Raw genomic sequence first — 25,606 nt, 5'->3', positions numbered from 1 at the left:
GGCGCGCGGGCAGGGGGCGGGGCGGGGCTCGCGGCCTCGCGCGAGAGCGGCTCGCGCGCCGCGTCCGGTCACGTGCGCGCGAGCTTCCCGGTGGAGCCGGTTCGGGCTCGGGATCTGGGAGCGGGGGCCGAGATGCGCGTGAAGATACTGAGCCGTAACCCCGACGACTACGTGCGCGAGACCAAGTTGGACCTGCAGCGCGGTGAGCGGGACGCCCGGAGCGGGGCTCGGCTCATGTCGGTCCGGCCGGAAGGGCTGAGGCGGCGGCGGAGGGAGGGAGGGAGGGAGGGAAGGAGGAAGGACAGGAAGGATGGCAGGCGCTCGTGCGCCCGCCGGCCGCGATCCGCGCAGCCCCTGGCGGGCCGTGGGCTGCCCTCCCTCCTTCCGTCCCTCCCGTCGTAGGGAGTTTTTCTCCGCGGTGCCGGTCCCGGGCGGTGATTTCCGTGCGGTGCCCATCTGCGGAGAAGAACTTCCTTGGCCGTGCCCCGGGGCCGGGCAGCGGCCGAGTGGCATCTCGGGGTGTCGGAGCGTGGTCTGGGAACAGAGTCAGAGCCGGAGTGCGGAGTAGGGGTTTATTACCACTCTGGTACTCCGAGATTACATTCAGTATTACCGAAATTACTTTTAACAGTTTTTTGCACTCACTGCTGTTTCGGTCGCGTTGTGTTTTTTGCATATCCTTTATTAAAACTGACAAAAATCTTTAGATTTTACACACAGAATCACAGAGTCGCAACAGGCCCTGCTAAAGAGTCTCTCCCCAACTTTCTTGTAGGCCCCCTTTGAGTACTGAAAGGCCACCATAAGGTCTCCTTAGAGCCTTCTCTAGACTGAGCAGCCCCAGCTCTCACAGACTTTTCTCATAGGAGAGGTGCTTCATCCCTCTGATCATCTTTGTGTCCCTCCTCTGGACCTGCTCCAACATGAGTTTTTAATGTGTGTGTTCCTCTTCTTGCAGTTCCAAGGAACTATGACCCTGCATTGCATCCGTTTGAGGTTCCACGAGAATACACAAGAGCTCTGAATGCAACAAAGCTAGAGCGTGTGTTTGCAAAACCCTTTCTCAGCTCACTTGATGGCCACAGAGATGGAGTTAATTGCATGGCCAAACATCCAAAAAGTTTGTCTACAGTGCTGTCTGGAGCTTGTGATGGAGAGGTAAGCTTACAAACCACAACAAACAAGGTACCTTTCTTCCTTATTTTCTATTTTCTTTATCACTGGTGTTTTGTTTGGTGGGTTTTGTTCCACTTTACTCTTATGTCTTTGTTCAGCATAATTTACCTTCACTCAGGAGGTTCAAATTTCCCAGTCTGGGGCAGTGTTTCTCAAACTGCAGGTTGTAATCTTCCAGCACACCAAGGCAGAAGCTTTCAGCTGTGCATCTGTGAGCAGAGAGTGTGTCATTCAGTTCCTCAGGATGGAACAGTGAATGTTAGTTTATACATTCCATAGTGATTGCTTTTTGCTGCCCACATGATCCCCTTCCTTCCCTTGAAGAAGTTAAACTGCTGCAGATTAAGAGATTGCATGAAGTCAGATAAGCTAGGGGGAAGGGGCACACAACCAAAAACTTTTTTGAATAATATTTTATCATATTGCCTTAGAAAGATAACCTTATATTTGTTGGATTATTTTTCATAGCAAGAAAAAAAAACCCCAAGGACATTTTAGTTAGCGAAATCTGGAGTTGTAGAAAAAACTAACCTGTCTTCTCTGTCTTCTCTCACCCTTATGGTGTTCATTTGGTGGTGCTTGTATAATTTAAAGGTGTCTTCTGGGTCGCTGGTTTCTTCCTGCTTTTTATAGAAAATGCATATGTCATGCACTAGTGTAAGAGAGATTTACCTTTTTAAAGAGAAGGGGAACCAATTTATATGAAACTTTAGCCAGATTTGTTATCTCCTGATGGAGTGAATAAAGTACTGGGTGCTATAAATACATACAAATATTAAAACTGAGCTCAATTTCTTTTTCTTTTTTCTTTAATTAGCCCAAATACTTTGAAACCAAAACCTCTCTGAGAGGTGGACATCTGTATAGAATGTAGTACAGCAACTGGACTGAAAACATTCTGTTTGTTCCAAAGGCTATTTCCTTGTGCTTTTGTCTATAGAGTCTTTTTTCCCCCCTAAATTTATAATTGCTGCTTTTTTAGCAAGAATTCTAGTTCAAAAATAGGGGAATGCAAAATGCAGAAAGTATACAGCTTAGGTGGGGGAAAGGGGAAAGAAGGAGAGAACCTCACTTTTTTTTTTTTTTCCAAGAAGGGAATAATAAGTGGTTTTTTACATTATGAAGTTTGACCATTATTCAAGCCAGCTGTGTCATTTCATTACCTTGTATTTGAATTGTGAACTGCAGTGGTGAGCTGTAGAAAGCCTACAGAATATTTACCTCTCTGTTTTTAACAGGTTAAAATTTGGAACTTGACCAGGCGACAGTGCATTCGTACTATACAAGCCCATGAAGGCTTTGTTCGAGGCATGTGTGCCCGTTTCTGTGGTACATCATTCTTCACGGTAAGTACAATGTGTCTCCTTAGTACAGTGCAGCTGTACAGAGTGCCTGTTCACCATCTGTTTTCCACTGAGAAACTTGCTCCCTGCCATACAATCTTTAACTGTTGTATGAATACGCTTATTAAATTTGTCAGTGAACCCGACAGTTCTATTTATGATAAAATTGTTTCTGATGCTGTGATACGGATGTTATTCAAGACAATTGAAAGGAGAGAGATCAGAAAATAGCTAACAGATGGTTGTGTAATTAAAACTTGAATAAACTACTTCTCATTAAAGTAATAAATAGATTATGTTCATTGAAAGACATAGAAAAGTGTAAAAAAGTAACCATTTGCATGTACTATGATTAAAGATAATCTGATTGAGTCAAGATCATTCCATGTGAATTAAGCTTTATTAACTTCAATCAGTCACAACAGGTTCAGTTGGATGTAAACGGTCTGGAAATAGTATGTCCTCCTGTTTACATTAAAACAGTTCTAAGATGACACAATAAGAAGAACTGCTTTTAAAATCTAGAGTGCCTCGGGATTTTGTTTCTTTTGAACTGGGTATAGAAGAGCCATTTTCACTATATTTATCTTTTCTGAAGTGTATGCCGGGTCACAAGGATAGTAGTTAGGATATAGGGGATGTCATAGTAAAAAATTCTAAGTGGCACCAGATTAGAATCCCCTTTTGACAGTCCCTCTACCTGAAAATTGAGGGAGGGAGAGAAGAAACAGTAGTACTGCACTCAGGAAAGAAAGTTAAACTTGTAGACCTAACATTTTTTTAGGCCTTTTTGCATGATCCAGGTCACTGCACAGCCATGCAAAAGCTTGTGCTGGCATTAGTACAAGAGGTAGAATGGCATTCGAAACAGGCAGCTGAGCAACTGAGGTGGAAAGTGCCTTTTAACTGTTTACATGCTCATCAAAGTGACTTCAAGAAAGCGCTTTGCAGTTTAAGGTGCCAGTTGATTAAGAATCGTAAAATGTGTCTTTTGGAAAATAGTCACCACTCCAACTCACCTTTTGCCTATTCAACTCTGGAAATATCTGTTTTGGAAAAGCTTTGTGAATGAGGATAGACAGTTGAATAGGTGGTGGTGGGAAACAGAGACAAACTGGAAATCAGTCACCTGCTTTCACAAGCAGACAGATCCCCAGAAAATCTCTGAGCAGCAGCCACTGTGGAAGCCAGCCCCCACCTCCCCTTTCTGCTTCCACTGTCCCAGTTTTTATTGCTGAGCATGATGTTCTGTGGTGAGGAATACTCCTTTGGCCAATTCAGGACATCTGTCACACCTGTGTCCCCCCCAGTCTGTTGCCCACACTGAGCCTATTTGCTGGTGGGGGAGGCAGGGGTGATGACTGACCCAGTGAGAGCAGAGGGAAATGCTCTGTGCTGTGCAAACACTGTTCAGCAATAGCCAAGACTTTGGTGCTTTATCAGCACTGTTTTAGCCACACACCCAAACCACAGTGCCAGATGGGATACTATGAAGAATGTTAACTCCACTCCAGCCAGACCATGTACATGTTTCTAGCAAAATCTTATGACCAGGAGGGCTAATCTGCAGCTTGGAAGTATAAAACAGAACAGTGACAGGTAGGAGAAAGCACCTGTGTATATCATAGAACATTCTCTTTGAAAAGCTGCCTGTATTTAATTGCAAAGCACATCTAGCAAAATAAACAGAATATATTTACATAAAACTGTACATGCTTTCTCCAATATTTCCAGGTTGGTGATGACAAAACTGTGAAGCAGTGGAAAATGGAGAGCCCAGAATATGGAGAAGAAGAAGAACCTATTCATACAATTCTTGGAAAGGTAGTGAATCTGAGTTTTGGTTTTCCTACATCTCTTCTTTTGAATTAAGTTTGAACCAATTCTTATCTAGCTTTTGGAGGAGAGAGTTATAGTTTGATATTACCTGTTATCTTAAGAGTTGTAAGGTGATGGCATCAAATTTTTTTATTACATTTATTTTACATGTAACCAGAAAGGAATATCTCAAATGCCATCAGAGATGCTGAGCTCTGTCTCTGCTAATCATCCCTCTCCTGCAAACTGGTCAGATCTTTCTGTAGTCTCTTTCTCTTCAGAAGTGTATTGTCAGGGCTTAATCTGCATTAAATTTCTTTTCATGGCAGTACCTTGCAGCCATTCAATACAAAATACTAACTTTATGTCTTTCTTTTTGACAAAAGCAGATGAAAAATATATACTTTGGCACTTTCAATTTACAATCAGCTTATTTTAGAAAAAAATTAAATACTTTTTGTAAATAGATAGTTTGAAACTCTGTAGTTGTTGTAATGTCTATGAAATCCATTCAGGTCCCCATTGAAAATTCATAGTCGTACCCTTAACATTTCCATTTGCTTGAAAGTCAGCCAGGACTTTGTAAATGTGCTTTTAATGCCAACTCCATTGCAAATTAACAAGAAATGCATGCATGCACCTTAAATGAAAAAGAAAACTTGGCTACTGGTAGGGGCACATCTGATAAGACTTAGTTCCTTGTTTCATTGGTGGCTTGATTTTCAGTAATATAAAAGAATAAAAACATGGGAGACTTCATATGCAATGATTTGTTGATCTTTTTGGTAACAGAACATACTTGCGTATTTATACGTACAATTGGTTTTGTAAATTTTTGCTTTTTTGTTTTTTTTTCTTTAAAGACAGTGTATACAGGAATTGATCACCACTGGAAGGAACCTGTTTTTGCCACCTGTGGCCATCAAGTGGACATTTGGGATGAACAAAGGACAAGTCCCAAGTGTTCTTTGACTTGGGGTTTTGATAGCATTAGCAGTGTAAAATTTAATCCCATTGAGGTAATGTTTATGTTGTATATTGGAAATCAGTATTTTTCTTGAGCAGTATAAGATCTAAACTCTATTTACATCATCTTGATTTTTTTTTTTTCCAAATTTAGATTTTGATATATGTTTTAACAGAATATTTGTGGGGGGTATACATAGATTTTTATGGCTATACTGATTTGGAATGTAGTACTGTATGTTTTTATATTTTTGGTTTTTATCTCTCTTAGTTGGGGAGAGGAGAAACAAAAGCAGAGCAGTCTCCATTCTGCCCACAGCAATACAGATCTGGTACCTCAGTCATATAGTGTAGGAGTTAGGTGGCTGTGGAGCTGTCACCTGTTCCAGTATTGTACTACCTGTGACTGAGACTTCTCCCCCTCTCCTTGGCAAAACAATTGCATTTGATCTTTTACAGCACTTCCTGTACATCTCTTGACTGGACTGTGTTCGTAGCTTAAGTGTTTATGAGGAATTGCTTGTTAGTTCTAAAGTAGAGGGCACTGGGTGGATTCTGAACCTTACAGGGAAAGCTATTTAAAATGTTTGTGCTGGATAATCAGCTGCACAGAAAAAATAATGAATGTATTTCCTTGACTGAAAAAGAAACTGTTTGACTACCAACTATGTGAAATAGCTTAGGTATTTAATTTTAGCTGTTAACTACACTCTAGAAGCATTCAAAGACCATACACACTGGTTTTCTTTTTCTTTTTTTTTTTTTTTTAGACATACCTTTTGGGAAGCTGTGCTTCTGACAGAAATATTGTGCTATATGATATGAGAAAATCAACTCCGTTAAAGAAGGTAATATTTTTCTTTTTAAGAATAATTAATGGCACTAATGGTCATACTGGATATGTTAATAGCCTATAACTGTTGATGGCAATAGAGAAAAGGATGCTCTGAGCGGTGAGTTCATTGAGTTTTCATTGTCTGAGTCTTCTGAGTTTAAATTAATGTTGGGATTGAAACAACACAGAGTTAGAAGGGCCCTTTTCTGCACTCAGACAGGCTGTCATGCTCACTCTGTTGTAATTCTTGATCAAGTGCCTGACCTGACAGCAATTTCACAATAAGAACTTTATGTTCCTGTATTGCATTCTGTCTGTGTATGTGTGACTTTTTTAAAATTTTTTTTTCTCCTCCTTGCCAGAAGGAAGCAAGGTATCTTCTATGGCATTTCCTTTCCGCCACTGGAGAGCCTTGCTCTGCGTTTGAAAAGGTGTTTTTCCTTTGCAGGGAGATAAACTCTCCCCTATACACCTACCATAAATATTCAGAAATCCTTTGCAGTGTAATCAAAATAGTATTTATATGTGGAACATACTGATGACATGAAGATTCCTGTTTAACAGAATGTATGTATTTATTTTAAACAAGAAGCCAGTAAGTAATACACACATATTAAACCTCAATCAATTTCAGTATTATTGAGCCTCAGAACTGTTTTAACAATATTCTTCTTGAAATATGTTATTCTGGCTTGTGAATATACATTCAACATCCTTCTGTGCTGCATACTTTCTGAAATGACATTGATCACCAGAACACTGTAATGGTACTTAGTTATAAAATAGGAATATCGTTGTCATAACAGTATTTCTTTGTCTCCCTGTGCCCCAGCAATTTTTAATAAAGTATCATTTGGGTCACTGAGACAGTGTTTATAAAAACTTGTCAGTGATGCCAGTTGGAGACCTGAATGTTGACATGAACGCAGCCAATGCTGTAAAGCTGCAGTTACAAGCTCAGAGGATGCAGTTTGAGCCTTTGTGAACTAAGTTCTAATCTAACAGAATTTTACATATGTACATATGCTAAAGATATAAAACTCTACATACACATGCATAAGTGCACGTATGTATATGTGTATCTCATGTAAGCAGTGTGCTCGGGTGCATTTCCTGCTATGGGAGTAAAACACTGATGAGTACTTCTTTGCATCCATGGATACAGTAATGGGTTTTCTCCTGGAATAGAGATGATTCTCCTGTGGAGTGGAAGTGAAATGTCCATTTCTGCATTGAGAGCTAAGAGCTCTGTAACTCCTAAGAGAAGAGTGCTGCTTATTAGAGGTACCTTACTTATGTACAGGCACTTGTTTCCAGCACTGCTGTGTTCTTGGGGTTTGATCAGCAAAGCAATTGGGACTCAGTGGGAGTCCCTTCATTAATGGAAATAGGAATACAACTTCTCACATCATGAAGCAGTAGCTCTCTTGCCCATTTGTCCTGTCTATGGGTTTCAAAGCTTCAAAGAGGGAGGGATAAGATAGTGAGATGCTGCCTAAGTGCAAAGTACGAACTAGTCTAAAAAAGCTGGGAAAAGATGAAGGAAAACAATTCTGTTGAAAAACAAGAGGAAGATGTTTTACTAGGAGTTGGTACACTTTAAAAGTCATTCTTGTGCAAACTGTGGAAAGGAAAGCTTAGGATATTTTAAAGATGGACTTTTGCATTTAAACAGCTGACAGGAACTGTGCTTTCTCATGCTTGCTGTATTCTTAGCTGTTCATTTCAACCAAATACTTTGTAGGTAGTAAAAGAAGACAGATTATTTTTTTGGGTGAGCAGGTTTTGTGTTAAAGTAATCTTAACATCTCCAAGCTAATGCTCTTTGTGAGCAAGTGTTCATAGTTAAAATAAATAAACCAAGATAGCTAAATCTTCAGGGACTTCACAATTTTGACTTGTCTTAATAAGGACTTACACTTACTCATTTCATAAGAAGATCTATGGTAGATTAAAAATAGTGTCAGAAGATAGCTCCACTACAGGTTTAGATAGTTCTGAAATGCCATTATTAATGTATTTACAGCAACTTAAATCACTTCCAACCCAGGTTGCCTTACATAATCCTAGAGCTGTACAGAGAATCCGTTTCTTAGGCACTATTTTAATTCAAAAAGGCATTGCTGAAATGAACTGAACGCTTGTAAATGTCAGTGAAAAAATAGTGATGTGGAGCATGGACTGTGACCAACTTGACTCCTTTTGAAAGAACTGGATTTTTCAGCAATAGTGAAGTTATTTTGTGACATGATGAAAAATACTTACTATATATATAATGGGTTAACATTAATCGTGTGCTCATTTTGCAGTGGTTGATAAAGTTGTACAGGGAGGAATAAAGAACAATCCTTGATTAATAACTTCCCATATATGTGCAAGGTTTGTAACTAGAACAATATTGAAATCTTGAACAAATTCCAATGGTCATATTACTGTACACATGGGGCATTTCAGTGGCCACTTTTTAAACTAGACATCACTTTAGTCATCTGATGATTACATTCAGTTCTGAATGCACACAGTTTCTGAAAATGAGCAATGTTCTGCAGCACAGACTTTATAATGAACAGGGTAACGTCACCTAGGAAATGAGGACTTATGAAGAAGTGAGAATTACGAGAATATGCACACACTCATAAGCTCACAGTCTTTTGGAGGGATGTTTGGTAGAGTCATTACTGTAAGGGTTATAATTGTACAACTGTATTTTGAAATATGTATGTAAATGTATGGTGTTTGGTGTAGTAAGCCAAGAACAAAAATAAGTTTGGAGTACCATAGCATCAAACACCCAAATTTCAGGATCTTTAAGAAGGATTATAGCTGGCCTGGAGCACTGTAGAAAATCCTGTTTAGAGTTGTTCAGTGTGTTGGTAAGTTGCTCTGTAATTACACATCCACTTTGTGTCAGGCATACTGTATAGTTTTTATTTTTAAATATGGCCAAAGCTGCTGTGTATGGTGTGTCCAATGACCTCCTCCCTGCCTTCCCTTCTCCTACAGAGGCCCAGCTGTTACTGCCACAGCTGTACTCCAAGGTGGGGATGTCTGACATACAGCTTCTTAATGCCTCTTGTCTAGTCTTCTGTTAGCAAAGCAGAAGGGTCTTAGTCTGTTATTAGCTGCCCTCTTCCCACTTCAGGGCCAACTGGCCTCTTTGTGAGCCATATGCTTGCTAGCAGCAAGCAGATCTTATGAATGTGGAGCAAATGACTCAGTGCTGATACAGTGATAGTAGTGAGCAGATTTCAACACAGTAACTTCTGTATACACTGCTTGGCACTTCAACAAGAAATGGCAACTGTCCAGGAGAATTCATGAACTGCAATTTCAGAGATAAAATAAGGAAGGGATAGTAATAACTGGGAGAACATTAAAATGGTATAATTGCTTTGCAGATGCTGATTCACAACTTCAATTAATGATTACATCCCTTGAAATAACCATTTAATTAGGCATGTCTATAGATTACTTAACCAAAGGTTCCTGTAAATATGATAGAGAAGTGAAATTTTTCAGAAGTTCCAGGTTAACTTGTAGACCACTAGTGCGTTGCCATGTTCGTTGACCTCTTAGAAGAATTCTAAGGTGATTTATGAGGAAAATTTAATGTCTGTGTAGCCCAAAGCAGTGGGCATATGATGAGGGACAGGAGGTTCTTGAGTTTGGATTCTAACACTGCTGAGGCAACATTCTGGCATGTCACTGTTTCTCTGGCATGGTTGTGTATTTAGGAAGTGCTTGTCTCCAGTGGTGTATGGGAAGTTTTGAACTATAGTGAATATTTTACTGCTGTAACAAGGTAGCAATGTGTAAATATTTTTCAGGTTATCTTGAACATGAGGACAAATACACTGTGTTGGAACCCCATGGAAGCTTTCATTTTTACTGCAGCAAATGAAGATTACAAGTAAGTGTGACCTTGCTTTTCAATACTTCTGGACATGTTACATTTTTAATCTGTGTCTTGGTGATTTATGAGCATGCTAAAATGAATTTTTAAAAGACTGCTCTAAATTTGAGTCACTTAATAGCCTAGAGAATTACAGGCTTACTGATTGTAAGAAATATGAATTAATAGTAGACTATCTTTTTTTCTGCATTTCAGTACTTGAGGGATAAAAAGCAGTGTAACTTAGAAAAGTGTAGTTGAACCAATGCAAATGTAACTTGCAATGGGACCCAGAAAATAAGTACTATTGGTCCAGTCTGAGGCAATATACATGTTTATTGTCTTGCTGGCTCTTGCAAAGCTTGATATATTGTACTGATCAGCTATTTTGATAAAACCATTTCTTAAAAAAAGAATTTAATCTTCTCTGAAACAGGTCTGGAGACTGCAATATTTATCCTTTCAATGTCTCGAAGCAGTTTTTTACTTTTGAACAATACTATTCATGTGAACAGCTAATCTGATATTGAAAAAGCTGTCTCTTCAAAACTAGGCCATTGCAAATGTGCTCCATATCCTCTTTTCCAGGAAGTCGGTGATCTAACAATAGATCACTGTTTTCTTCTAGAACATAGGAATTTTATCACTTAAGGCTGTTTTTCAAAGAAAATGGAGTCTGGCTCAGACCTTGAAAGTGGGTTTTATATTCAATGTACTGTTTTTCTTGTGTTTGGGTTATGGTATGATAAAGCTACTAGGCTACCTAATCTGTTTGCAAGTTTAGAGTTTTGTTTATAAATTTGCTTTTTGGTTGGTTTTTTTTGTTTGTTTGTTTGGTTGGTTTTTTTGTTTGTTTTTTGTTTGGTTGTTTTGGGGTTTTTAAAATTTTTTTTGTCTTCCCCTTCCTAAACTGAAAACAATAGCTATTACTGTCAGGGGCAACTGTCCTCTTGCAGCCTAAAGCAGTTAATATGCAATGGCAAATGCATATATCAGCATCAACACTTGCACTTGCAAGTGTTTGCTGGTTATGTGTAACAGCAGTTTTGAATATGATGCTGCATACTTTCTCTTGAATTTAAAAGGAAAAGGCAACAGTTGCCGGTATACTATTCAGTAAGATACATTTAATTTCTGTTATGCATTCACTTGAATAAAGGAGGGTGAGAAACCTGCTGAGTTAAAAGTTGTTAATATAGTAATTCTACTGAATAGTATATCTTAAGCAGGTTTCATTAAATGCATTGTCTGTAAAGCACATATGCTTATTGGCACTAGGCAAATTAATGATCTACGCAGTGATTATGCCTTGCTGTGTATCACTGAGCTTGTTGATTCAAAGTGAGTAGAGGTGGACCTTATCTGAGCTTTGAAGTCCTTAAGAGCAAACCAGCTGTGGTCCAGCAGCTGGATGTTTATTTTTAATGTAATACTTTTCCACAGATAGTGTGCTCTGCTGAACTAGCATCTCCATGCATTGAAGGACCGGGCTTTCCTTGCAATCCTACATTGTCTGGCCTAAGATAATTAGGCAGTAGGAGAGGGTGCCAACCAAATGGAACTTTACAGTAGATTGAATTACAAGGAGTTCACAATATCAGAATATATAGAAACCTTTCAGAAGTTCCCTCTGCAATATGGATCTATCCTTAAGTGTGGTTTATGTAAAATGTTCTATTTACTTAAGGAGTTTTTATGGTATTAAGCTGTTGATGTATTTATTTTAAAGCTTATATACTTTTGATATGCGCTATCTTGAATCACCTGTGATGGTGCATATGGATCATGTGTCTGCTGTTCTTGATGTGGATTATTCACCCACTGGGAAAGAATTTGTGTCTGCCAGCTTTGACAAGTCTATCCGCATTTTTCCTGTAGACAAAGGTCACAGCAGGTGAGTGGTTTTACACCTTTCTGTCTTGCTGTCATTCATTTCAGTGACTTCCCTCCCAAGTCTTCCAAACTATTAATTCATTCACTAACATCTTCATTGGAGCGTTCGCTTCCTGTGAATGTTGAAATCTGACTCTTGATAGCTTGAAACTGACAGGCCTTGTAGTTGATCTGATTCTGGAGTCTGCATCAAAAGTAGAACCACTCCACAGGTAGCAGTACTTATGCAGTATGGAATTAAAATTACACTGGATTATTGTACTTGGATGTAGTCATTTGTATTTTACCAAGGTGAATCCCATTTTATTTCCCTCTGTGCGTCTTGAATGTTTTTAGATCACTTTGTACTCTGTCACCACTTAGGTTTGCAGTGTATTACAACATTGTAGCATTTGGTTTTCTAGGGATTGTCTTCATCCTATATGGATGATTACTAAAGACATTATGTAAATGTATTGCTGTATGAATTCCTGAGAATTAGTTTGGGATGCTTTTGTGATCTGTTTCAGTGCGCTTACTACCTTTTATTCACGTTTTGTTAACCAGGTTTTGATTCATATGGCAGTGCTTTGAATAGAATTCATTTTGATTTAGTTTTCATGTAAGATTTCATAAGGCAGTATATTAAGTATTTTGCTGAAGTTCAGATTGAATCTACTATGTCTCCATTATTTTTTATTTTTCTTTCAGCTTGATGAAAACTGAAGCAAGTTATCTGATCTGTGTGGTATCAAATGGTCTTCATAAACCTCCCTTCATTATTCTCTATTGTCAGTTCTTCCTCCTTTTTCTTTTTTCTTAACTTTATTTTACTTCTACTTATCTACCTCTCTCCAACCTCAGTGCCCCAAAAGGTTTTTACTAGGTCAGGTTCTGGGTAGTTTGAGGGTGGAAATATTGAAATATTGGTGAAGGAGTATATTTTTATTATTGATTGATGGAATTATGTATGCAATGTAACTGTGCTCCTATGCTGCATTAAAGAGAGGGGCTGTTTACATTCCCTCTATATCTAATCTACGGATAGTTTTCATCTTCTTTTTGTCTTGCAATAATATTTTAAATATAAATAGGTAGTGCAGTTCCTTTGTAGGTTTGGGTTTTTTCAAAATCTTGCATTTTTAAACAATATGGTTAGCAGCCCCTTTATATGGATTAATAATGTTCACAAAAGCTAAAGCACATCACTGAGGGGAAGTTTGCAGACCCCAGAGTGCAACAGTAAAAGGCTTTATTCCACGTTATAGCAGATTGTTACCAAGACCTGTGGAAGGAATTTTACTCTTTATCCCCACTTTTTTCCCCTTTTGTGTGGTGGCCATAAGTCTGTTGAGGAGAAGCCTTACAAATGAAGAACTTTGCCTTGTATAGGCTGACTAGAGTGTTCTGGGACACACGAAATTCCTTAGAAGATGGACTTTTTCAGAATTACACACTTGATATTAATCTCATGGAATGGAGAAAAGTCTCTAAATAGATGCGATCCTACTTGGAAAACTGAGAGGGCAGTTAAGAGTATCTGTAAATAAGGATCCTGATGGTATTCCTGTTATGACTTCTGATCTCCTGCCAATATGAAAACTCCTAACTTCAATTGCTTTCTATTTTATTTTTAAATGAAAATTTAAATAATTAAGTTCTTTAGCCCTAAGAAATAAGATTTATTATCAAGTTGATTAAATTTAATAAATGCTTGGTAAACAGAACTGTATTTCTGTGTGAACTTTTAAATGACAGATCCAGGTTATTTGGCCATGTTTTGTGTTCTCCCTGTCCCTGAAAATGATATTTAATAGCTTGTGATGACAGCAACAGGAGAGGCAAAGGTTGCAAATTCAGAGTAAGGAAGGGAAAAGTACTTAGTTCCCCAAACAGTGAAGAAAAGCTTTGTTATTGAGTCACACAGTAGAATGACAGTAAACATAGAAATGTTTGTGAAAGTGCAGATGTGCACACACACCGTTAAACTCAACATCAGTGAAAAGCTGATGTGTTGATGTTTTCTGAAGGTACTTGTGCTCAGTCTTCAACGTGGTTGTTCTTGTAGAGCATTGCTTGCTAGTGAATTACAAGAGGTGATTAAGCTTATTAAAGCTTGTTAAGCTGATATATTGATTACTTTTGTTTTTCTCACAACCTGTCCAGTTAAATTCCAGTCTAGTTTTCCCACAGCTCTTGAATAGGTGTTGTTTTCATGTTTCCTTTACAGTATTGCTTGGTTTTTCCTTATAAAAATAACTGAGTAGAAGAAAGAGAACGGTCTATAAGCTGTAGTGCGTGTCTGATGCCCTGAAGAAGTGGCTGTTGTTGGTCAATAAGTAGGCCTTATTTTTCTTCACTTTCAGAATGCTAAAAAATAGCTAAAATTACCAGAAAAGTGTACCTAGTCCTTTATTTTCATAGCAGAAATGAAAGAATAAATTTGTTTGATACATACTTAATGAAAATCAGATAAGAGTTTAATATGGGTTTAACTGTAGCATGCAGAAACATTTTTCAACAGGTGTTAGCACTTGTTGAGCAGGAGTCTGATTGGAAGAAATTAGAAAAGAAAGGAAGTCCATCTTCGGGCAAAGGAGGGAAATCACAATGAGGAGTAGCAAATCCATTGCCATATATCATAAATGGATAGGTGTTTATTTGCTGTTCTTTTTCTTATTCATAATGGTGGTGTCAGATTCTTTGGCACCTGTTTTTCTGCATTCCCATTCTGTAATATTCCCAATGCACATTAATCAAAATTATTTCAGGAACAGTATGGATATCATATTGTATACCTATGACATGTTTTGCAAAAAGAGTTATTTTTTAACTGTTGACTGTAGTTTCTATGAAAGCGTTTATTTAAAAAGCATCTTATCCGAGATGGTCCTTTATCAGTCTGTTACACTTTACTGGAATCTCTATGTATAGAGAGATGAGATCAGCACAGTGTTAAAAAAGTCAGATTTTTTTTAAAAACAACAGCAACAAAAAGTAAAAAATAAATTTGCCTTGCACAGAATGCTTTCTACTGTTTGAAAGCTAGTGTTGGTGGGAAGAGTGACAATAGCTCATTTTAAAATGTTTCTCTTTGCTTTAGGGAGGTATATCATACCAAACGAATGCAGCACGTCATCACTGTAAAATGGACTTCAGATAACAAATATATTCTGTGTGGCTCAGATGAGATGAATATTCGCCTGTGGAAAGCCAATGCTTCTGAAAAACTGGGAGTGGTAAGAGTTGCATTTTGCTTTTTGTTATCACAAGATGTTTGGGGTTTTTTGTTGTTCTTACAGCTGGTTAACCTGTTCAGCCTTAAAAATCTTATTTCTAAAGGGAAACAGTAAAATTGTAGTTTGACATTTGTGTTTAATTTGCAGACTGACATGCGCAGTACAGCTCATTGCATTTACTGTGGTCTGTAATAATAATAATAAAATTACATACCTGATTAAATAATAATAAAATTACATACCTCATTATTGTTACACAAGGTGACTTTTTTTGGTCTTATTTAACAGTAATCATCAGTTTGATCTAAACTATAGTTGAGTTTTTAACCTGTGTGCTAAAGGTTAGAATTCATCCCTTTGCATTAGAGAAAAGGCAATAAATTCTGCTTTGCCATACTTCAGTAATTCTGTTGAAGTTTTGGGTTACTACATTTAAAATTTTTGACTGGTATGTGATTGGTTCATATTTGTTCATGAAATTGGTTTGTTCAAATAAAAAAAAAGATAAAAATTTTAAAAAATCATACTGTGATAAGCCTGTGCATTGTAAAATAAACCATTGGCACTGATGCATAGGTGAGATTGTTGTTAGGTTGTATAACTCTCAGATACCAATTGGGCAAACTGGTGTGGTGTCTGAAGTCCACTGGATTCAATGTAAGTGTGTTTGGTTGAAGTGTCCCTAGTAGGAACAGACACCAGTCTAATTAAATAAGTCTTTTCAGTTACACTTGTTTAAATGTTTATGTATAGACAAAGCCAAAATATTCCTTTATGGTTCCCAACTGTATATATTCATCTGCACAGCTGGAAGTATTGAGTGACTGTGGAGAATGAATCTGACACTTTGCTGTGAGTGATCCCTTTATGTAGCTTCATATTGTTACAGTGTTTTGGAGGTGCTTACATTGCTTTTTCTGAGCCTATTGGCGCAGCTGTCAGATAATGCCTGTGGGAATTTCTACTTGATCTTGTGAAAGATTGCAGGGAGAGGAAAGGGAAGCTGTAATTCAGGGAAGAATGTTGTGCAGTTAAGGGGACATCTGTTGCATAGTTATGTCTAGGGCTGCTTGTGATTACCTGAAGCTCCATCAGCTTATAGTATCTGTAGGAGGGAAGTGGAGCAGAGCCGGGAGAGGTGGCAGGTGAATGGGAGTAGTAGAAGTACTTAGAGCTACTCTGTGCAATGGGACAGTTCATGGATTATTGTGCACTGTGAAGCACTGGATATGGAGTAGCACAGATAAAATAACATGTAAATCTTCAGCCATGACCCACCATAGGTTTTGGGAAGTCCTGTTATTCTCATTTTTGCTATAGAGCTGTAGGTAAAAAACCCACAGCTTTGTGTACTGTGCAGTAGTTGTGGTTACAAACTACTGTTTAAGTTTGTAAATATGAATTTTTTTAAACGTGATAACTTCTTCTTTTGAGGATGCTTTTTTTTTCCTCTTCTACGTTGATTCTTGGGATTTTCCCATGTGGTCAAACAGAAATATCAGTCCCATTGCTAATTCCAGGGGCTCCACAAAGCTCCTTAGAGACTTTACTTTTTGATTTAACTTTTTATGTTGAATTTGTTTAGACGGTGTGGGATTGGGCAGAAATTATTACCTCTTTTCCTTCTGTTGTATCCATATGCTCATGGCAACAACCTTTTCACCTGATTTTACAATATTAACTGAAACTTTCTCTGTTTATTCACTATATTCTTAGTGAGAGATCATGATCTCTAAGATGTTGTTCTGTAACAGAGTTGTCTGGTAATCTTGATGTGCATCTTTACTCTGTGCCCTCTGTGTGAAGGTCAAGTGGGTAAGAAAAATGTCAAAAATAACATTTTCATATAGAAGGGTTCCTGATATTTTCAGATGTGAACAAAAAAATCACTGTATTGACTACTAGATGGTAATGGCTCATTTTCTTATGAAAGACTGAGGATAATTGGCTCTGGGAAGTAATGAGCAAACCCACCTCCTTCTGCATTATAGAAATACTGTGTACCAAAAGGACAACTAAACTATTGTTTAAGTATTCAGAATGTAGACTGGTAAACAACATTCTGCTGTTTTCTGCAGTGTTTGCATCAGTGAAAACTGGCCGTGGATGTGGCTAAAAAAGACACTGCTAATTGTGACTATTGGCTGTTGGATGTGGTCTGCACATTAATACTTGTGTTCCTTGGCCTGACAGTGAATCCTACATAAAATAGCCTTTTTTGTTTTTCTGTAAGTTCAGTTTTGTTGCTTCATATGCCTCTTGGAAGCTGTTGCTACAATTTGGTTCTGCTCTTGTGGGATCAGACCAAACAAGCTTTTGTAACACTCTGTGTGTAAGGGTGTGTAAGCATTTCTGTCAAAGCGCTTTGGCTGTTGGCTCCCAAGAGAGCTAAATCAATATCTGTCTGTGACACAGGTGAAGTGGCATGTGCTTTATTATTTGATTTTTTTTTCCCCTCCTGTTTTTTGAGTTGGTTTTTTTGGGATTCTTTTTTTGTGGGTTTGTTTGGTTTTTTTTTAACTGTCAGAAGTGAAAGTCATCCCATCCTTTAGAATACAAAACTTGTTTAGGTATCTTAGAAAAAACACCCCACAACAACAAAAGACATCTTAAGAAAGCAAAATTATTTAGAAATACAGGAAGAACTTAAAAGGGACAATAGCGTATTATGTAGAAAAACTGCTCTCACTTCTCATGGAGAGCATCAATGAACTTGTAAAGAATAACATTATAATGAGAAGAGGTAATGTTTCAGATCCCCGAATCTTGTGTGGAAGTGTGTTCAAGCATGAGGTTGCTGAAGCCTTGAATTTAGCAAGACATGGAATTTGAATGTCTGAAGCTGCTATAGTTGTTAACATTTTTTCTTTAGAAGCACTAAGAAATTTTATTTTTCAAATATTTAGAGTAATTGTTGCTAATAGGACTCAGGAGTAGAATCCTCATGGCTTATCACAGTCTTGGATATACCTTGGAAGTGTCTGGGTTCAGGCAACTGTGCCGTTCCTTGTTTGATCCAGCCTGGTAGTTCCTGTGATTCTTATCATTGCAATTGTTAATGCTATTTAGCAGGTTCCACTACTTTTCTTCAGTACCTGCTTCTTCTTTTTTTATAGGATTGATGTTCTTATCTTCACAGGCATGTGCTTGCTCCTTTTATAAGTGTCCAGTTCTTCCACAGTCTGTGGCTATTTTTTGAATGTTTTGAATATTCAGAGCTGAGCATTCAGTAATTCTGTCAGAAGTGTCAGAATATGTCTTAAATGCTTAGTTGCTTGCTCTGCTGTTTTTCTTTGCTGAGAAGACTTGATTGAATGACTCATCCAAAGGTCACTGTATTTCTGATATAATGCTAAATCTTGCAATACATTGTATTTTAAGATGGATATTTTTGGGCTCAGGATGAGTGGAAACCAGCATCCTGAAAGAGAAAGAAAAATAGTAATCAAACCTTTTTTTTTCTTTGATGAGTACTTAGCCTTAGTTGTTTTTTAGTGTTGCTGGGTTCCAAGGAAGTTTTAGTGAACATACAGTACTCATGTTGTGGCTGGTGAACATTTATCCAGTTCAAAAGTTGTACTGTCTGAACCGTGGCTACCCAAGCACTCATCAGTTCTGACATGTATGTTGTCTTTTGGGTTTTAATTTATTTGGCACTGCACTCATTATTCAAAATCATTGAAACATGAAAGAAAGAATAAAAGTCTCTTGAGGAGCCAGAGGCATCTTGTGTCTCTACTCCACTGATGATTGAGCCTGCATGGGTTTTGCATAGGGGTAACAAACCCCAAATCTCTCTGTTGGAGATACTGCAGGAGTTGCTTTAAAATACTTTGCAATATTTAGTTTTTAATAAAAATTCATTAATTGACAAATATTATTAAGTTAATTGGCAAGTATTATTAAATGACTTAACAGGTGTTATTTTTAAAGCAGTAAACATCTATCTCTGCATGTCCAGAAGCAAAAGACTCAATTAAACAAGACTTTTGAGAAACTGCAGACTGTTCAAATACTGTACATAAAATATTGCTTGTTAAGTATGTTTGAGGCTTTTTTACCTGTGCTCTTGAAAAAGTTTGGGATTTCTGAAAGGTAAATGATTTAGACTTTTGATGAAAAGAGGAAAATAGAGCCTCAACTGAGTGAAAAGGCTGGAAAAGTAGCAGTAATAGAGTAGACTTCAGTTAATAGTGTACAATTAATGTAATTAATACAAAGAAAAAGATAAATTAGATAAAAGAGTAGATTAGAAAAGATATATTAGGGTTTTTTTTAATTATAGTGAAAACAATGAACCATCAGTAAAACTTTTAAAAGCTGTATTGCTCTTCAGTCTACTGACACACTAAAAAGAAATTATACCCACAGTTCTTAGCGTATAAATGCTTAGTAACGTTACTTCAGAGAGTTACAGCTGCAAAATTTGGCTGTGTTACAATTCTGAATTAAAACAGAGCGCTGGACAATTGAATAAGGTAATCTTCTGTTTGGTATTTCAGTAAAACTAGTGCTGAGCATAGTGTTAGTGGAGCGTAGGTTTGCTGCTTTCTTACAGAAATAACAGATTTGAGTAAAGTTCGAAAGAGAGGAGGAAGTGCAGTTACGAGTCTTGGTTTTGATCTAGCAAAGTGCATCAGCAGTAGCACATCAAAACTGTCTTAAGTAATTGTTTATCCTTTCGGTCTGATTCTAGTATTTCCATTTCCTGAGGTAATGCTAATAACAAGCAGTACCAGATACTGTGTGACATGGCATTCTTTTCATAGTGGTTTTGGGCTTGTGATTGATTCAGTGCACCTGTAACTTCAGCCCTTTAGCTATGATTTTGTGCTCTTAACATCCACATTGCCTTACATTACCTTTCTTTTTTATTTTTGTCATCCATTTAGATGTAAAGAAGCCAAAATTTTTTTGGTCCAGGAAACAGTGAATAATAAACTTAATGGCAGCAGATTTAGAAAGGTGTTTTCAGCAGGGCAATGGAAAAATAAATGAAGAGAAGCTATGGTTTAGAAAACTGCTGGGATATGTTTCGATTCTAAAAATATATTACATCAGTGTTCTTGCCTGCCCTAATCTAGAGGGGCAACCTGAAGAGGACTGATAAACATTAATTTCATATTCTTATGCTGAATTACGGAAGTCTAACAGCGTGGAGTTTTAAATACTGCACAGTACAAATACAGCTCTCTTGAAAAGGATAATTTTTTTTTTTAAAGGTGGTTTTAGCTCTTCAATCAGGGCTCTGGAAAAATGCTTACCTTCCATTTAGATGTGGAAAATAACCAGCCTCCATCATCAGGAGGGAGGAGAGAGACATGGGCAGTTTATTGGAGGAGGCATTTTCCTATTGCTGGCAACTTGGTTGCATTTAAAGATTTCTTTTTCTCCCTTTTTCACTCTAGGTATTCACTGTGAAGTGGCACAAATCAGCTCTCTTTCTGCCACATAATTTTTACTTTCCTCATGTAGGAAGGAAGTTGCACATTCACTTACGTATGTATGAAATTGAATGTATGGAAAAAAGAGTCATATGTCATCTTTGAGCATGTCTCATGATGTCATATAAATCCCAGTTTATTATATTATACAGTGTTCTAGTCCCTATAAACAAAATCTCTAATCCTGCTAAATCATGCTGTGCATCTTCTCCAGCCCAAAACAGAATGGGGAGTAATGCTGTTCTCTTCAGCTGTTCACGTTGACCTTTGTAAAATGACTTGCAAGAGAGAGGTTGGAATTCAGTGGATTATTGCAGTCTGCTTTCTTAGCTAGCTACTATCTCCCATAAACAGAAACTTGTCATTACTGCACAATTTTAATTTTCTTTTACCATCATGTAGATGAGGGTGCATTTAGCACAGCCTGGTGTTTTGTCCACTGGCTTTTGATAGTTGGATGGAAAGTCACCAACTGTGTTCCTTTTTGTATACCACACTGCACACAAAAATGGAGTCAGATTCAATGGAGTCAGTTCATCAATCTATATTAATTTTTAAATAAAATATCCTGGATTTATCTTTAATTTACAGATTCACCTCTTGTCTGTAGAATCATCAAGGTTATACTAAATCGGCAGCAATTTGCTCTTCTTAAATTAAAGGAAAATCATTGCATTTAATTAAAATAAAAGCTCTTTAATTTGGATTATGTTGGCAGTTTTCTGCAGAGTGGGAACACCTGGGATTTATTAAGAGTGAACCAGGTATTCAGGTTGGCTTGCTAGAAGGAATTTCAGTAGAAAGCAGAGGGTATAACTTTAGTGGGTTAGGATTGTAAAATTTACTCTGTTTCACTTAGGTCACAAATATATAAGTAAAGCAAAAAGATTTGGGTTTTCTGAACAAGAGGGTAGGGTGAAACAGAGGTTAAGAGCATTATGTATCTCTGATGCCTGAATAAGAATTTTTTGAGCAGTGAGCAACTCTGCATATGGTACCTGGTTTCTTTATTGTCCCAAATGAGAAACTCCTTTGCTATATGTTTTATCAATACTTGCTTTCAGACCATTTATGGTATTCCAAACCAAAATCTTCTGAGCATGATATTTATTTTTTCAGAATTCATTAAATATTTTAACAGAAGTCACTTGTAAAAGTGATCTCCAGAGTGGAGAATAAATAGCCAACTGCTGATTTCAAAGGAGAAACACACATTCCATTTATAATGTAGGTGGAATTTCCAAACTTTCTCTGTATAATAAAGTTGTTGGTTTTGTTACTGCTTTTTTTCTCTTAGCATCTAAAACTTGGGTTCTATCTTTTCTTGAAAATAAGAAATTAGTGAAGCTGAGTAATTTTCAAAGCTGAATAAATAAAAAGTTGTCTGAGTTTTTAGTATTTTAGGTGCAGATGGTAGTGTGTGAAATAAATGTCAGAGGGCAAAAGACTTGTTCCACAGCTAGTTTGAAAATGTGTCTGAAACACTGGAGCTATAGAGCGTATTTTGGGCAGGAGGGTAGGAAAAAAAGAGTGGGATTATCATCTGATAATATTTAATATTAACAGATTTTATGTTTATGTGAAAATTCACTAACCTGAAATGCAGCTGAAATTCCTAGAGATCTGAGCAAATCCGAAATACATAGAGGCTGATATTCCTCATGAAGCAGTGAATGCTTTAGGCAAATACACAGCATACACATATTTTTTTCCTTTCGATAAATAAGTATTAGGACCCAAGAAAAAATACCTAGTTAAAAAAAAAATAATATTCTGTAGGTTGGTTGTCAGGAGAAGGCGTTTTTTCACTTCCAGGGTTGTTAATGGTGGCTCAGACATAATTTTGAACATGGATAAAAGATTAGTCTTCTGTGGCAATACTGGCTCTCCTGAATTTCTTATGTTTGTGACACTAAGATTTTTTTAGCAGCTTGATGAAAGTGGGAACTCCCTGGTGTCATACAGTGAAGCTAATACTTGAAATATGATGTGTGCACCGTGCTTCCTAAGGGATCAAGGCGCTGGGTAAGATTTAGGCCGCCTAAAAAGATGTCGGTAAAGCTGTTCATTAAGGCAGTTCATTTACAGCATTTGTACTTGCACTGGCCAGTGATTAAAATGCCTGCAAATCTTTGTTTTACAGGTAAAGTTGATCATCTGAGGTTAGGAAAGACTGATCAATGAGCTTTTACTGTCAGCTATTTATTTTCCCTCCTGTTTTTCTACGGCACATTAAAATCTGATTTTCAGGAGTTAAATTTGGTTACTTCACTCAACTTCGAAACTGTGAATAAACTTTTGTGTTTGAGCATTGGGATATTGTTGGAATTTTAGGGTTTTTTAATATTTCCCTACCCTAACTCTGAAGATCCTGTGATTACAACCATTTGCTAGAAGGAAGCCACTTGAATTAAAAGTTAAAAAGATTGACAGTTAAATCCCTGTGTTGGTTTCGCTGTAGCTTGCACCGCGAGAGAAGGCAGCTATGAATTACAATCAGAAGCTGAAGGAGAAGTTCCAGTTTCACCCACAGATCAGGCGCATCGCTCAGCACCGTCACTTGCCCAAGAGCATATACTGCCAAATCAAGGAGCAGCGCATCATGAGAGAGGCTCGTCGGCGAAAGTATGTCATCCTCTTCTGGATTTGTTTTCATCTTAAAACGTGCATCACTGCAGTGCTGCTGTAGCAGCAGTGGATGGGAATGATAGAGATATGGCATGTGGGAGGAACAAGTATGAGCTACTTTTAACATCTGAGCGAGTGATCATGAACTACTGGATTGATTATAAGGAAAATGCTTTGTTTAGCATGACATGATGCCACATGGCAATGGAAACAGAATGGGCTGTGTTTGGTGTGGTGGGTTTTTTGGTTTTGTTTGGTTTTTTGTGGGTTTGTGTTGTTTTGGGTTTTTTATACAATGTGAGACTCCATGATGAATGTTTGCTGTCACCTAGATCATTGCCATATTGGAATTTCTAGGAACAGGAGGTGGCTGTAGCCAAAGCTAAGCTTAGAAGTGGGTTTTAGTCATCTCTATCTGATGAAAGACTCTACAGACTTGAGCAGCCAATCCTGTCACATGAAAATCAAACTGAGTTCCCAAGAAAAGGCTTGATTTGAAACTTTTCTAAATTAGCCAACTTTAAAGTTACTTTTAAAAGGAATATAGTATTTCTTCCTGAAATAGGAATATGTGGCTGCTGATTAATAAAAGAAGAGCAGTTCTTTTCTTTTTCACTTGTAGGATGTCTCCATTAATACCTTGAGGAGGAAGCTGTTATTTGTTTAACATTTGTGCTGACTACTGAATTTCATTTTTCTGTTTTTTTTTTTTTCTAGGGAACTGAATCGTCGCAAGCACAGCAAACCGGGATCTGTGCCATTTGTGTCAGAGAGGAAGAAACATATTGTGGCGGTAGTGAAATAATTGTTTTCTCATGTACAAAATGTCACAATGAAAGAAAAATGTCACTATTGAATGAATACACTGTACAAAACTTGATGGACATTGGTAAGACAGCATATGGCTCCAGGAACGTGGCTTTTCTTCAACTTTACACATCCTCTGACTTCTGAAGTCATCATCTGCTTTGGGTACTTATGAGAATTAGCACTGTAATCTTTCATTGCCATTTGTCTGTCTGACGTTACTGCCCCACCCCTGTGTATTGCAGTGGAGTTTGACCCTTTTGATACAAGCAGATAACTTGGTGGAGAATGTTTGTAGTTCCTGTCTTATTCCTTGGTCCTGTTACTACAAAAAAAGGATGAAATAGATTCTTATTTATCAAAGCAAAAAAAACCCTTGTTCCAAACAGAGTTATAAAATTGATTCTCCTTATGCTGTCTGGTTTTTAATTTTTATTCAAACAAATTTAATAAAGAAAACAAGTGACCTTAAGGCACTGGACTAGATCTTGATTATTCCAACTTAACAAATATCCTGCATTATACTTCTTACAAAAGGAATTTCACAGTTCCCAGTCCCAGGGAGTTCCCACTTTCATCAAGCTGCTAAAAAATTATGACATCTGTAAACATAATTTTGTTCTGTCTTCTTAACTATTGTTATATAACTTGACAAAACTTCAGACTGTTAAGTTCCTAAAATTGACAATGACGTAGTTGAATAATTTTTTCTCTTTAACTTACTTAAAATTTCTAAAATCTGGATGAAAGATAACATAAATTGTATAAACCACAGAAACTTCTTTAGATGAGATTTATCATAAACCTTCTATTTTAAGTTTATAGAAGAAAAACAGAAGTTTCATGCTTTCACCTGTAGCCCAAACTTCCTCTACTGTTTGTCTGGGAAATGTTCTGCTTCTCTTCCTGTGGGATAAACTTTACCTTTTACTGAAGATACTAAGGTGATCAGAAAATGATGCTGGAATTCAGCTAGGCTTTCTAGGATGAAAGCTTCTCTTTCAGACAGAGGAGATATGTAATAATAATTTTGCTTAACATCTTTTGTACAAAAGGATCTTCTTTAACCTTTGCACTGTGGTGCAGTCCGTAACAACGCTCTCCCCACCCTGAGTTTATGCACAAAAAATAATTAAAATTATAATAAACTTTATACTTTTAAACTTTTTTTTTTTTTTTTTAAGTCTGGAAATTGAGCACTTTGAGCACTTGCCTTCTCGTAGTATCCTGTTCAATGTATCTACTGACACTAATCCATATGCATTTCTCGTTCTTGCTCTTTCAGTTGTCTCTAGCAGTACTCTTTGGGCAAGATTCCTGAATCATCATAGCAAAATTACAGCTCTTTGGTGATAAGAGGCCATAATGTTTCTTTTACTCTCTGGACCACTTACCTTATGGGATGATGCAGGAAGAGAAGGAAATATGAAGAGCTATAAGTAGGATGATGAGAAGGAGTGGAACAGATCAGGGAATAGACTGATGCTGGCTGTGTGCCTGTTGTACTAATATAGTGCACTCTGTGCCAAATACAGTTTAGTTCCTTCCTAAAATACTGAAAAAATTGAGGGAGAATATGCGGTCCA

At 37.4% G+C, this 25,606-nt stretch overlaps 1 protein-coding gene across 1 annotated transcript; it reads left to right on the top strand.

Moving 5' to 3' along the window:
• Positions 1-43: 43 nt before the first annotated feature.
• Positions 44-25,175, top strand: DCAF13 (DDB1 and CUL4 associated factor 13). Its single transcript, XM_032705678.1, has 11 exons — positions 44-202; positions 959-1,158; positions 2,415-2,522; positions 4,254-4,343; positions 5,201-5,356; positions 6,074-6,151; positions 9,966-10,048; positions 11,760-11,924; positions 15,006-15,141; positions 23,047-23,210; positions 23,931-25,175. The coding sequence occupies exons 1-11, from the start codon at positions 133-135 to the stop codon at positions 24,016-24,018; spliced, it is 1,338 nt and encodes a 445-aa protein (XP_032561569.1). The 5' UTR covers positions 44-132; the 3' UTR covers positions 24,019-25,175.
• Positions 25,176-25,606: the final 431 nt, after the last annotated feature.

The sequence above is a fragment of the Chiroxiphia lanceolata genome, chromosome 1, assembly GCF_009829145.1.
Source record: "Chiroxiphia lanceolata isolate bChiLan1 chromosome 1, bChiLan1.pri, whole genome shotgun sequence".
NCBI classification, from domain to species: domain Eukaryota; kingdom Metazoa; phylum Chordata; class Aves; order Passeriformes; family Pipridae; genus Chiroxiphia; species Chiroxiphia lanceolata.
This window is presented reverse-complemented; position numbering and strand designations above follow the sequence as displayed.

Coding starts and splice junctions, on each gene's coding strand:
- DCAF13 (XM_032705678.1), top strand. CDS start 133: ATGCGCGTGAAGATACTGAGCCGTAACCCCGACGACTACGTGCGCGAG. Junction 203..958: donor CAAGTTGGACCTGCAGCGCG/GTGAGCGGGACG, acceptor CTCTTCTTGCAG/TTCCAAGGAACTATGACCCT. Junction 23,211..23,930: donor AGAGAGGCTCGTCGGCGAAA/GTATGTCATCCT, acceptor TTTTTTTTCTAG/GGAACTGAATCGTCGCAAGC.